Genomic DNA, 15,797 nt, shown 5'->3' on the forward strand with positions numbered 1-15,797 from the left:
CAATTGAATAAAAGGTATGGTGACCCCAGTTAATGTAAAATCATTTGCTCTGAGAAATTAATGAGATTGAATAGAAAAGCAAAAAAAAAAAAAAAAACTTTTCATTTCAGTGTTCATCTCAGACTTTTTTTCCACCTCTGTAAAGAAAATGTTAATACCATCTGTTCCATTTTTTTAATTCAAAATTATGTTATTTCATTTTCTTGCCTCAGGCAGTTTCTAGAGTCATTTTGTCTTCCCTTATTACTTCAGTACAAGCAAACTAGTCTGGTTCTAGGCTTTCACTGTTGATGATAAATTCCTGTTGATTGTGATGTTTAATTGGGCTTGTAGACAGCACTGAGAAAGCTAATTAAGAAATTTCATAGGCTCTAGAGTTGAAATTTATCTCATCTATATATGATTTTAGAGAGCAAATCTGTTTAGACAGCCTCAGTTTGGTTTGATACTCTATACCCCACTAGCAACAAATCTATCACAATTTTCAGGGTGTATAGAATGTTTTACATTTATTTCATTGTTTTATTTATCAGCACATCATTGAGCAATGAGATGCTTAAACTAGAGCCTTGCTGTTGGCTTGGAAGATTGTGCTAGCATTAATATTTGCATGTCATAACATTAATCACCACCACAGCAACATAAATATTATTTATTGAGAGCCTACTATGTGTTTGTGGCAGTTTAGAGTGGTCTTTCACTGGATCACAGCAATATTGTTAATATTATTTACAGATTTAAAAAATGGAAGCTACCTTGATTCCTTGCAATGGTAAATGGGAGTGTTCAAAAAGAATAAAATACCTAGGAATAAACCTACCTAAGGAGGGAAAAGATCTGTATGCAGAAAACTGTAAGACACTGATGAAAGAAATCAAAGATGATACAAACAGATGGAAAGATATATACCATGTCCTTGGATTGGAAGAATCAACACTGTGAAAATGACTATACTACCCAAAGCAATCTACAGATTCAGTGCAATCCCTGTCAAATTGCCAATGGCATTTTTCACAGAACTAGAACAAAGAATTTTACAGTTTGTATGGAAACACAAAAGACCCCAACTAGCCAAAGCAAACTTGAGAAAGAAAAACAGAGCTGGAGGAATCAGGCTCCCCGACTTCAGACTATACTACAAAGCTACAGTAATCAAGACAGTATGGTACTGGCACAAAAACAGAAATATAGATCAATGGAACAGGATAGAAAGCCCAGAGATAAACCCACACACATACAGTCACCTTGTCTTTGACAAAGGAGGCAAGAATATACAATGGGGAAAAGATAGCCTCTTCAATAAGTGGAGCTGGGAAAACTGGACAGCTACATGTAAGAGAATGAAATTAGAACACTTCCTAACACCATACACAAAAATAAACTCAAAATGGATTAAAGACCTAAATATAAGGCCAGACACTATAAAACTCTTAGAGGAAAACATAGGCAGAACACTCTTTGACATAAATCACAGCAAGATCTTTTTTGACCCACCTCCTAGAGTAATGGAAATAAAATAAAAAATAAACAAATGGGACCTAATGAAATTTCAAAGCTTTTGCACAGCAAAGGAACCCATAAACAAGATGAAAATACACCCTCAGAATGGGAGAAAATATTTGCAAATGAAGCAACTGACAAAGGATTAACCTCCAAAATATACAAATAGCACATGCAGCTCAATAACAAAAAAACAAACAACCCAATCCAAAAACGGGTGGAAGACCTAAATAGACATTTCTCCAAAGACATACAGATTGCCAACAAACACATGAGAAGATGCTCAACATCACTAATTATTAGAGAAATGCAAATCAAAACCACAATGAAGTATCACCTCACACCAGTCAGAATGGCCATCATCAAAAAATCTAGAAACAATAAATGCTGGAGAGGATGTGGAGAAAAGGGAACCCTCTTGCACTGTTGGTGGGAATGTAAATTGGTGCAGCCACTATGGAGAACAGTATGGAGGTTCCTTAAAAAACTAAAAATAGAACTACCATATGACCCAGCAGTTCCACTACTGGGCATATACCCTGAGAAAACCATAATTCAAAAAGAGACATGTGCCACAATGTTCATTGCAGCACTATTTACCATAGCCAGGACATGGAAGCAACCTAAGTGTCCATTGACAGATGAATGGATAAAGAAGATGTGGCACACATATTAATGGAATATTACTCAGCCATAAAAAGGAACGAAATTGAGTTATTTGTAGTGAGGTGGATGGACCTAGAGTCTGTCATACAGAGTGAAGTAAGTCAGAAAGAGAGAAACAAATACTGTATGCTAACACACGTGTATGGAATCTAAAAAAACGGTACTGATGAACCTAGTGACAGGGCAGGGATAAAGACACAGTCGTAGAAAATGGGGGGGGGGGGGCGGGGGGAAGGGGAAGCTGGGACAAAGTGAGAGAGTAGCATTGACATATATACACAACCAAATGTAGAATGGACGGCTAGTGGGAAGCTGCTGCATAGCACAGGGAGATCAGCTCCATGCTTTGTGATGACCTAGAGGGGTGGGATAGGGAGGATGGGAGGGAGGCTCAAGAGGGAAGGGCTATGGGAATATATGTATACTTATAGCTGATTCACTTTGTTGTACAACAGAAACTAACACAACATTGTAAAGCAATTATACTCCAATAAAGATATATTTAAAAAAAGAACTGTAAAAAAAAAAGAAAAAATGGAAGCTATAAGAAGTTAAGTGGTTTATCCAAGTCAGTATGAAATCAAATTAGTACTCCCCGTTCTTCAGGTATATGGATACAAAGTAATTGAATCCCTATCTTTAATCAATAGCAATATGGGAAAATAAATTTGTGCATTTCCAGAATCAGCTCTTACTTCAGGGTTCACAAGTATGTTCTTAGGTTCTTTATTCCAAACAGCTTCTCTTTGCCAAAGAACATGCTGGCTAATTAAATCAAACTGAACCAAAACAAGGCAAAACTTTGATTCTGTTAGTTAAAAGTAGTAATTTTCTATGTCATTTTCCTCCTGGTATCCACTGAGAAAAAGATAAGAACTTTTTTTTTTTTAACTTTTGTTACAGTTATGGCTTCATAACTTCAGGGAGTGAGGTGTGTGTACATATATGTATGTGTGTGTGTGTATACACAGAAACAATTATAGATATGTGTGTACACACAGATTAGTATACATACATAAGTTACCTATCTCTGTCCACTGAGAGTGTCTAGAAGCAATATCATCCCAATAGCAGTGGGAATATCCAGCACCCAGATCTTGTTTTTTAAATACCATCCTCCAATAGAAAGGAACTAGGGTTTCCTAAGAGAAATGGCTGATTCTAGTGTCAAGGCAGGGAATCAAGACACTACAGTTTATGTTACTGTGGAAAGATAGATGAGTCAAACAAAAATAAAACTCATAATGCAATATCTTTACTTCCTTAGTATTTATTCTTTCCTTTTAAATACATTTTATGTGTAATGTGTGATGTGTATATAAGCGTTTTTACACAGAAATGATATAATTTTTATATACTTTTTAATTTTTCAAAATGAATAGTTTTACAGTGTATTAATGTAGATCTTGGATTGTTAATTACAAACAATGCTGGATGAACAGTTTTATAAATGAATTTTGATGCACTTTCTTAATTAATATAAGAACCTTCTTTTGCAAAATGTTATTCAACTATTTAAGAGTCCCTGTGCTCTTTTAACTTTTTGCCCTTAACCTACATTGAATTTGTTAAAATCTAACTGGAAGAGATATCTTGTTTTGGCATTTGGTTAAGGTTTTGGTTCAAAACTTTCATTAAGACTTAAATAATTACCAGTCCATATGTGGGGAAAAAAATCTATCTCTTTTATACCTGGGTATCAACATTCCTATTAGAGTTTAAAGGATCTTAGACATCATACAGGTAATTTATTAGTTCATAGATTAGGAAATTGAGGCCTAGAATGGTTGTGTCTTTCTTCAGATCAAATAGATAATTCTCAACTTTGGTGTTAAAAGTCTAGAATTCTTTTTTTTTTCTCGATCTTTTTTTTAAAAATAAATTTATTTATTTATTTATTTATTTATTTATTTTTGGCTGCATTGGGTCTTCACTGCTGCTGCGTGCAGGCTTTCACTAGTTGTGTTAAGCAGGGGCTACTCTTTGTTGTGGTGCGTGGGCTTCTCATTGCAGTGGCTTCTCTTGTTGCGGAGCACGGGCTCTAGGCACACGTGCTTCAGTAGTTGTGGCTCGCGGGCTCTAGAGCGCAGGCTCAGTAGTTGTGGCGCACGGGCTTAGTTGCTCCACGGCATGTGGGATCTTCCCAGACCAGGGCCCAAACCCATGTCCCCTGCATTGGCAGGCGGATTCTTAACCACTGCGCCATCAGGGAAGTCCCAAGGCTAGAATTCTTAATTCCAGGTTCAGAGTTCTTTCGATATCCAAAAAGGCTACCAAGGGATAGGTGTAAGTTTCTCACCTGAGCTTCTTTATATGATTTAATCCATACTCAGATAATGGATGCTAGATATGTATTTACTAGCCCCAGATTAAGTGCCATCTATGTAGCTGGTAGGTTTTCTTTTTTTTTTTTTAACACAATAATTAGAAGCAAATCAGCTAAGTGGAACTGAATAAAAATTATCAAATGGCTAAAAAGTAGCTAGCTGCTTTCAGAAGGGAAATTGATCCTTTTCTAAATTATATGCTCTTTATTTTCTGTGTTTATAATCTCAGACTATCAACCTTACCCAGGTGGAAGCGTAGTAATCAAATTAAAGGCGATGTTGAAAGTTCTAAGGAACTTAAGTTGTCGAATTGTAGAAGGGATTTTTTTGATAGGATTATTTCTCAGATTCAGTATTTGTAAATTTTTAAGACAAAATATCTGAAGAATGGAAAAGAGAAATAAGCATGAGTAGAATACTAAAGTATGCGAATCCTTATTTTTTACATTTTATAAACCCTTTGAACTAATGCAGTCAAATCAGTATGGTAACACTAATTGGCTGTGTCATATATCTCAATAAATACCTTTGGTAAGCCTTGAAAGTAACTAACCAGCATTCATATGTATGATATGGTAAGATAGTGCAACTACTGTACTCATATACCCTTGACTCAAGAATGTTCCTTTTCTAAATGGGAAAATCATCCTGTTTGATCAAGCTCACGGTTTCATAAGAGGCAACCATGTCAAGAATGAGGAATGTAGGAGATACCTGCAGAATCAAGAAAATAAGTGGAATTAACCTTAGCAATCAGTGGGGTGTCTGATATCATAGCCAGCTTGATTCACTCTGATATCACAGAAATTTGTAAATACTGATTTTTCATATGAAATTTAAAAATAGAGTATGCCATTTAAATCCACAATCTTTGCTTGATTTATATATTTCTCGCTCTCTAATGAATCTTAACAAGCTTTTACATTAGCTCTCTTTAACATTAAATTAAAACTTTTTATATCATGAAGATTTAAAATTGGTGGAGTAGAGCATGCTTATTCTTGCCATTAGAAAGGTTAAGTCCTCCAAGTTTGTTTTTTCTTTTCAAGATTGTTTTGGCTATTTGGAATCCCTTGCAATTCCATATGAACTTTAGGATCAGCCTGTCAAATTCTGAAAAAAAGGCAAGTTGTAATTTTCAGAGAGTGCAGTGAATCTGTAGATCAATTTGCAAGTATTGCCATCTTAACAACGTTAAATTTTCAGATCCATGAACATGGGATGTCTTGTCATATAATTATGTCTTCTTTAATTTCTTTTAACAATGCTCTGTAGTTTTCACAGTATAAGTTTTGTGCTTTTGTTAAACTTACTCCTAAGCATTTTCTTCTTTTTTGTGTAAGTAGATTTGCTTTATTAATTTTATTGTCAGAATTGTTTGTTGCTAGTATGTAGAAATACAATAGATTTTTGTATATTGATCTTGTACACTGCACCCTTGATTAACTCACTCATTAGTTCTAATAGTTTTTAGTGAATGCCTTAGGATTTCTATATATAAGACCATATCAGCTACAACAAAAGATAGTTTAAACTCCTTCCTTTTTAATGCGAATGCCTTTTACTTCTTTTTCTTATCTAATTATCTTGGCTAGAAACTCCAGTACAATACACAGTGACAAGAGTAGACATCTTCATCTTGTTCCTGATCTTAGGAAGAAAATTTTCAGTTTTTCACCATTAAGTATGGTATTGGCTGTGGGTTTTTTGTAGACGCCCTTTGTCAAGTTGAGGATGCCCCCCTTCTATTCATAGATGTTGAATTTTTTGTCATGAAAGGATGTTGGATTTTGTAAAATGATTTTTCTGTCTCTGTTGATATAATTGTATAGTTTTTTTAAACCCTTCACTATATTAATGTAGAATCACATTGATTGATTTTTGTATGTTTAACCAACCTTGCATTCCTGGAACAGATCTCACTTGGTTATGGTGGAAAATCCTCTTTGTATGTTGCTGAATTTGGTTTACTAGCATTTTGTTGAGGATTATTGCATCTATATTCATGAGCTATTGTTCTGTAGTTTGCTTTTCTTTCCATATCTTTGTCTAGTTTTGGTATCAGGGTATTACTCGTTTAATAGTTTGAATGAGAACGTTTTCTCCGATTTTTCGTAAGAGTTTGTAAAGGATTGGTGTTAATTCTTTTTAAGACATCTGGCAGAATTCGCCAATGGAGCTATCTGATCCTGGACTTTCCTTTGAGGAAAGTTTTAAAATTACTACTGAAACTCTTTCTTTTTTTATAGAACCATTCAGGTTTTCTATTTATTCTTGACTCCATTCTTGTGTCTTCCTAAATATGTGTCCACTTCATCTACATTATCTAGTTGGCTGGTATACAGTTATTTGTAGTATTCTCTTAAAATCTTTTAAAAAAATTTCTGTAAGGTTGGTATGATATCCCATCCTTCACTCCTAATATTAGTAACTTGAATCTTCATTTTTTCTTGGTCAGTTTATGTCAGGTTAGTCAATTTTGTTGATCCTTTCAAAGTAACAGTTTTAGGTTTTGCTGATTTTTCTTCATTGTTTTTCTATTCCCTGTTTCACTAATTTTTATTATGTCCTTCCTTATTCTTTCTTTAGATTTATATAGCTCTTTTTCTCTTGTGGCTTAAGATGGAATGTTAAGTTTCGATTTTTTCCTTTTTAATATAGTAAATGATAGCTATAAATTTCCCTCTGAATACTGATGTAGATGCATCCCATAAGTTTTGGATTGTTGTGTTTTGCTTTTTATTTATTTCAAAGTAATTTTTAATTTCCCTTTTGATTTCTTCATTGACTCATTGGTTATTTAAGAGTGTGTTGCTTAATTTCCATTTATTTCCAAATTTCTTTCAGCTACTGATTTCTAATTACATTTCATTGTGGCCCAAAAATATACTTTCTGTGACTTTCAATTTTTTAAAATTTATTTATTTTAAATTTTTTGTAGACTAACCTATGGTCTCTTCTGGAAAATGTTCCACATGAATTTGAGAATTATGTATTCTGCTACTTTTGGTTGGAGTGTCCCATAAATGTCTGTTAGGTCTTATTGGTCTGTAATGTTGTTCATGTCTTCCATTTCACTTTTCATTTTCTGTCTAGTTGATCTGTGTGTTATTGAAAGTGGGGTATTGAAGTGTCCAACTATTATTTTTGAATTCTCTATTTCTTCCCTCAGTTCTTTCAGTTTTTGCTTCATGTACTCTGAGGCTCTGTTGTTAAGTACCTCAATGTTTACAGTTGTTACAGCATCCTGAAAGATTGACAAAATGTCCCTCTTTATCTCTAGTGACATTTTTTGTTTTAAAATTTATTTTGTCTGATATTGGTATAGTCACTCCAGCTTTCTTATGATTGCTATTTGCATGATATATCTTTTCCTATACTTTTACTTTTAACCTCTTTGTATCTTTCACTCTTAAGTGTATCTCCTTTAGACAGACTATCACTGAGGCTGACAAACTGTATTTTTTTATTGGATTGTTTCATGTATTAACATTTAATGTTATTATTGACATGGTTGGATTTACATCACAATTTTACTTATAGTTTTCTAAATGTTATGTCATTTTTGTTCCTCCTTTATTGGCTTCTTTTGCATCAACTGGATATTTTCTAGTATAACATTTTAATTACTTTAATGATTTTTTTCCCACTGTATTCTCTTCAGTTATTTTCTTAGTGATTGCTTTAGGGGTTGTAATATACACCTTGACTTACCAGAATCTACTTCAGATTTACACTAACTTAATTCCAGTGAGATATGGAGATGTTGTTCCTAGATAGCTCTATTCCCTCTTCCTTTTTTGTACTATAATTGTTATACATATTACATCTGTATATGTTTCAAACCTAACAATACATTATTATAATTAATTACTATTGTACATGATTTTGTGTCTTTTAAAGAAGCTAAGAGAAGAAAGGAGACCAAGTATATATTTATATGGTTTGTTATATTTACCATTTCTGCTTCTACCTTTTCCTGTCCTAAACTATTTCAGTAGGCTCTGTCTCTGCCAGAGTCTACCATCTTGAATTTTCCATGAAACTTGTCCAATCACCACATGTATGCCAGCCTCTAGTCTTCTATTCATTTCACTTACACTATGCTAATAACTTGGCATCATTTGCCTACCCCTAGTATGGCCCTTCCAAGCCTGGATATTGCCATTTTCATTGGAACATTTTATCTATAGCTGTACAACACTGATCTGCATTTTAATGGCAAGTTCTGCTTATTTCTATCACTTTAAAAATGAGCGCTTTATATTTTACACCTGAAAATCTCCCATATGGTTATACATTCTGCTTGAGTGGTTAGAGTATTCTTTGGCAGATGCACAAGTCTCATGTATGACTGTTTATAAGAAAGGTTAAAATTAATGTGAAGAACTAAGATCCCTATAGTCCTTGGGAATTCTTGTCAATTTGTCTTAGTCAAATTAATAAAACTAGTGTGATATACTAGAAAAGAACAAATAACTCTTCTAGTGAAAATAAAAACACAATATTATAGAAATTATGGAAAATATATGTTTCTAATACTACATGTTTGAAATAGAAAGCAAGTCAATTTGCTAGAAATCAATTCTCTAAAAGTTAATACTCTGGAAATCAATTCACAAAACAACAAAACACCCCGTGACCAATGAAACAATGACTAAAGACACTGAAAACATAATCTGTCCTAATTACTTATAATGACTTGTTTATATAATGACATTGAATCATCTCATCCCATATCTGATTATCCTTGGTATGCTTTATTAAGCTTTATTTATTATCCTTGGTATGCTTTATATCTGATTATCCTTGGTATGCTTTATTAAGCTTTATTTATTATCCTTGGTATGCTTTATTGGTATGCTTTATTAAGCAGCATATATCCTTGGTATGCTTTATTAATATTTATTAATCCTATTTCAGCCTATTGTAATTAAAACTTGTTACAACATCATATTACCTTGTCACTAAACATTGCCTTTAAAGCGTCCAATTAACGTGGATAAAGTATATCTTACGTTTTATTCAGAATCAGAAAAATAAAAAATCTTATATACATTGTACAATTATGAGAACATATTTGAGAGCCTGATCATAACACAGTCTTTGAGGATTGTGTCATGGGACTTGCTAAGAAAAATGTACTATACTTTTGGTACTTCTAAAAATAAGCCTTTTAGGATGCAATCCAAAATATATTTATTTATAGTAACTCCAGGGTATCATAAGTGTCTATTTTTAAATTATAATTATTATTATTAATAATAAGAAATTATGACAATATATACAATAATAAAAATGGACTCACTTCTGTGGGAAAGTAACAGATGTTATTATATGATAAATTAAGATATATCAATTGGAAAGCCAAAGGTGTTAGGTCTGGACAATTCAGGAGAAAAAAGCCCTAAAAGAAAGTGACAAGAGATAAGAATTAATTATTTACCATGCACAAAATATTTTATACAAGTGTTTAAAAAAAGAGCACATAATCTAAATGACAATGTTTGACCTAATAACAAGCCTATAATAATCTTCCATTCATTTATTTTAGTCTTTCATGATAATAATTTCTTAAATATGTAAAGAAACAAAATAGAAAAACTAAGTATTTACATATGTAATAAATATAGTGTTACATGTGTGAAAGGCATTATTTCAGTTAATAACAAGCAAACATTTATTGACTGTCCACTACATGCTGAAATAAGTAATTAAATATATTTTATATTTATACCCCCTCTTTTTTTCATGTCTCTACTTCTATTTCTCTGTTATCTTTCTATTAATCTAACATCTTCTTAAAATTTCTTGCTTAAATATGCCAATTTCTGATTGAGGAAAACATATGCCTTTGTTATGGACTAAATGTTCGTGTTCCTCCAAAATTCATTTGTTGAAGCTCTAATCCCCAACATGATGGCATTTAGAAGTGAAGTCTTTGGGAAGTAATTTGGGTTAGATGAAGTCTTAAGGATGGAGCCCTCATGATGGAATCGGTGTCCTTATAAGAAGAACAGTGGACCAGAGACTCTTTCTCTCCGCATGTGAGGATACAGCAAAAAGTCAGCTGTGAAAAAGCGCTCACCAGGAACCAAATTGGCTGACACCTCAGTCTCAGACTTCCCAGCCACCAGAACTGTGACAAATAAATGTCCGTTGTTTAAGCCACTCTATGGCATTTTGTCATAGCAGCCCAAATTGACCAAGACATGCTTAGTGCCCCCAGTATCTTTAATGCTCCAGGAAAGTTGGTACATTTGTTTCTTAAGGATCATAGAATCAGTAGTGTTCAACTGAATGAACCAAGGAACTCTAATGCTGAAGGATCAAACCTCAGCTTATAGGGAAGGGAGGCATTGCTACCAATGCATTAGGTTATGGCATGCACTGTATGAGAGAGATAAGGTTCATGGCTAAAGAATCTTAGCATTGACAGTACTGGTTTCAAGACTGACCTCTTATTAAAGTATCAATATTTGTAAATGTCTAGATGTTGGTAGACATAAACACCTATAGAAGAGTAGGTGTTCTTTCTTCCTGTCACTAAACATTCATCTCTTCTCGGCATAACTAGTAGTACACTAAATTATGTAGCAGGAAAGTGTCTGTCACAGTCTGTAATCATTCCACTAAGTGTGCTCAGATAACTAGCGCCTTTACATTTTCTTCTGCCTGGAAAGCTCTTCCCCCATCTATTCCCATGAAGTATCTTCTCACTTCACTCACAGCTTGCTTATAGGCAGCTGTCTGCTCATAAGTCATCACATCCTATCACAAATAGCAACCTCTCAAACCAATGCCCCATTGATGGCTCTCTGTCCCCTCCACTTGCTTTATTTTTCTTCATAACTCTTATCACCAGAGGACAGACTATATATAAATGTATGTATGTATGCATGTATGATCTCATCCCACTAAAGTATAAGCTGCATGAAATAGGTTTTTTTTTTCTGTTTTGCACACTGATACATAATGAGATACATAGTTTACCACTGGGTACATAGTGGGTTATTAATAAATATTGGCTGAATGAGTGACTATCCAGGGCCTTCTTATTGCCTCATGGAATCCCAGGGACCTTCACTGTGGATATACTATGAGGTCTTCCCAGCATAGGTACGCTGGATCTCTCTTTTACCATCCCATCATAGAACCTGTTTGCTGCAGTTACCATGATAAGGATGTGAAGAATTAGACAACACCAAGAAAGTGGAGGCTTTCTCAATCTCTTGAATTGCTCTAGCAACCTTTAAGCATTGATGCACTGAGTCTGTATTAAATTAATCAGTATATTTGTTTTGTGTAAATTCTATTCATGTAAAATCTGTTTCCTTAATAAGTCCATGAGATAGATTAGAAATTATGACTTTTAATTCTTTTATATCACCCCCACAGAGCTCAGGATTCTACTCTGGAGTCAAATATTCTTTTAAAATAATATTGATGACTGTGTAAGTAGATGTTTCTCTTGACTAGCTCCATTTAACTCTTTAGAAGATATACTCTTCCTCGATTTAAAGCAGGAATCAGTGAGCTACAGTCTGCCACCTGTTTCTCTAAATAAAGTTTTATTGGAACACAGCCACGCTCTAAGTTTGGGTGTTGTAATATGGCTGTTCTTGTACTACACAACAGAGTTGAGTAGTTGTGACAGAGACCATGTAGACCTCAAAGTCTAAAATTTTACTTATCTGTCCCTTTACAGAAAAACCTTGCCAACCTCTGATTTAAAGTAATTCACTTTGGGACTCAACACTATTTTTCTCCAAAAGTCATTTGCCTAATCCAAAGCTGTGGTGGTGAACCATAGCCAGTCTCACAGGGCTAGGGAGACAAAAATTGGAATTCAGGGCTTCCCAAGGAGAAGGGACTTCAGACTTGATATGAGGTGGCTAAAAGGCTACAGCCTTAGGAAAGAAGTTTAACAGGAAATCTCTACAAAAATTGAAGTCCAGCACTAAACCAGCTGATTTTGATTAGATTAAGATGAACATCCCCTAGCCTCTTTGCCTGTCAGAAGCAACAATAAAACATTTTTGGAAGAAGATAACATTATCTAGGGCCTCAAATTATTTCTACACAACATCTATCATGCAATCAAAAATAAAAAGACATGCAAAAAGATAATACTTGGACAAAAATCAAGACAAATGATAGACAATAGAAATAGGCCCACGGAAGGTCCATATTTTGGATACATCAGATGTGTTTAAAAAAAAAAGTTAACTGTGATTAATAGGCTCGAAAAATCAAATTATAAGATAAAGAATTTAAAGTTCAAAGAAATTAGATTATAAAATAAAACAACCAAAATTAAGGACTTGATAAAGGGTTTAATAGCAGATTTCACAAAGCTGAAAAGAGAATGAATGAACCAGAATTTAGGTAAGAAGAAAATGCTCAGAATAAAGCACAGAGAGTAAAGAGGATACAGGAAGAGAGTAAGGGATATATGGGACAGGATGAAAAGGCCTAAGATACATGCAGCTGGAGACTGATAAGAAGAGGACAAAAGGAATGAGACAGGAGCAATATCTGAAGAGACAGTAGGAGAGTTACACAAGCATCAAAAAATGAGTTAGCAAGTGTTCTTCCTCGTCTGATTTCTGAAGGAGTTAGCCTAAACTGATATTATTTCCTTCTTCATTGTTTGATAGAATCACCAGTGAGGCTGTTTGTGCCTGGAGCTTTCTCTGTGGGAAGGCTCTTAATTAAAATTTCAATTAGGTTTTTACAGGTGCAGGACTATTCTGATGTTCTAGTCCTTGTTGTGCCTGTTTCAGCAAGTTGTGTTTTTCAAAAAATTTTTCCATTTCATCACAGTTGTTGCATTTATTGGGAAAATGTTGTTCTTATTATTTCATTATTTTCTATTTTAATGTCTGTAGGAAATGTGATTTCCCCTTTTTAAATTTTGAATTTGGTATTTAGAGTTTCTTTTTTTCTTAATCATATCATGGATTTAGCAATTTTATTAATTAATTAACAAAGGATATTGATCTGGAGTTTTCTTGTGGTGTCTTTATTTTCCCTTGATATCTGGGTTATACTGATAGCATAAAATGTGTTATATGTTGTTGATATTTTTACTTGTTAAAAAATATATTTGGTCATCTGAATGACCAAAATATATTTCTCATATATAGTTGGACTTTATCCATGGTTCCTCACTACCAGCTCCCAAAACCCTTGGAATTTCCAGAACAATAAGAGCAATGGGAGCATCTTTTGTCATAATACTTATTCTCTTATCTTCAGTTCCTGAAATTGCTTCAGAACCATAAAGGCGAAATGGGTGTCTTGTTATTCATAACAAACCCCTTTCCACCACAACTGGATTTGTGTTGGTGAGGTGACTTTTGAAAAAGCTCCTTAGAATGGGGGCCGGATGTCAGAAGAACCAACCATGTGATTAGAAGGTTGGAACTTTCAATCCCCTCACCTCTGAAGAGGGAAAGGGATTGAAGACTGAGCTCAGTCAGCAGTGGCCAATGATTTAATCAATTATTCTATTAATGAAACCTCCATAAAAACCAGAAGGACAGGATTTGGAGAGCTTCCATGTTGGTGAACACGTGGAGATTTGGGGAGAGTAGCACCTGGAGAGGGTGTGGGATCTCTACACCCTTTCCTCATACCATGTCCTATGTTTTTCTTCATCTAACTGTTGATTCACATCCCTTAATATCCTTTGTAATAAACCAGTAATCAAGTAAGTAAATAGCTTTCCTGAGTGCTGTGAGTCACTCTAGCGAATTAATCAGGAGGGGGTCGTGGGAATTTCTGATTTATAGCCAGTCGATCAGAAGTATAGGTAACAACTTGTGATTGGCATCCTGAGTTGGAGGGGTCCTTGGTACCTCCATTCTGTAGCTGGTTGGTCAGAATCACAGGTAACCACCTGGGCTTGTGATTGGCGTCTGAAGTGTAGAGCAGGCTTATGGGACTGAGCACTTTACCTGTGGAATCTGATGTTATCTCTGGGTAGATAGTGTCAGAATTGAGTTGAATTGTAGAACACCCAGCTGGTGTCCAAGAACTGTTGGGTGATGTGGGATTCCACCCCCCCCCCTCCACCAGCACAACAGTGGAATTGGGTGGTGTTCCTTCCTCTTTTATTTTCTGGAAGATTTAGAGAAGTATATATGTTCCTTTTTCTTTAAACGATTAGCAGAACTCACCCATGAAGCTATCTGGTCCTGCACTGTTCTTTGTTGGGAGGTTTTGATTATTTATTCAATCTCTTTACTTTTTATAGGTCTGCTCAAATTTCTATTTGTTGTTGAGTCAGTTTTGGTAATTTATGTATTTCTAGAAAATGTTTCATTTCATCTAGGATATTTAATTTGCAGGCATGCAATTGTTCATAGTATTCCCTTATAATTCTTTCTGCTTCTGTGAAGCCAGTAGTAATGTTTCCATTTTCATTTCTGATTTTATTTATTTGTATCTTCTCTCTTTTTTTTCTTAGTCTAGCTAAAGGTCAACTTTGTCCATCTTTTCAAAGAACTAACTTTTGGTTTCATTGATTCTCTCTATTGCTTTTCTATCCTCTGTTTCATTTATCTCTGTTCTAATCTTTATTTCCTTCTTTCTGCTAATTTTGGGTGTAGTTTGCTCTTTTATTCAAGTTCCTTAAAGTGCAAAGTTAGGTTACTGATTTGAGACCTTTCTTTTCCACATACCCCTTCCCCACACATACCCTGTACATCTCCCAACATCAACATCTCACACACCAGTATATTTGTCACAATCAATGGACTAACATTAGCACATCATTATCAACATAAATCCGTAATTTATGTTAGAGTTCAGACTTTGTGTTGTATATTCTATGGGTCTTGACAGATGTATAATGAAATGTATCCATTATGACAGTATCATACAGAATAATTTCACTGCCCTAAAAATCCCCTGTGCTCCTCCTATTCATCCTTCCCTCCCTCCCTCCAAAATCCCTTACAACCACTGATATATTTACTGTCATCATAGTTTTGCCTTTTCTGGAATTTTTGTTGTTGTTGTTATTCCTCGTTTACTACATTACTTCCTCCTTGGTGTTTAATTAATTTTTTGTAATCTGTCATGTTGATTCCTTTCTCATTCCCTTTTGTGTACATTTTTAAGATAGTTTCTTAGGAGTGGTTACCATGAAGATTACGATCAGCATCCTAAATTTAAAACATCTAGTTTGGATTGATACCAAGTTAACTTCAATAGCACACAAAAGTTTTGTTACTATACAACTCCATCACTCCCTCAACCACCACCATTTTATGTTGTTCCTTCAATACCATGGAG

The 15,797-nt window shown here is 34.4% G+C and overlaps 1 protein-coding gene across 1 annotated transcript in view; it reads right to left on the bottom strand.

The window, feature by feature from the left end:
* The window catches only part of LRRC63 (leucine rich repeat containing 63), a 40,089-nt gene that overhangs the window by 13,692 nt on the left and 10,600 nt on the right, over positions 1-15,797 (bottom strand). The window contains exons 5-6 of the mRNA XM_059903423.1: positions 9,802-9,900; positions 4,737-4,873 (exon numbers count right to left, since the gene is read on the bottom strand). Coding sequence (XP_059759406.1) covers positions 4,737-4,873; positions 9,802-9,900 — 236 coding nt within the window. The remainder of the gene's footprint in view (positions 1-4,736; positions 4,874-9,801; positions 9,901-15,797) is intronic.

This window comes from Balaenoptera ricei, chromosome 18, assembly GCF_028023285.1.
Source record: "Balaenoptera ricei isolate mBalRic1 chromosome 18, mBalRic1.hap2, whole genome shotgun sequence".
NCBI lineage: Eukaryota > Metazoa > Chordata > Mammalia > Artiodactyla > Balaenopteridae > Balaenoptera > Balaenoptera ricei.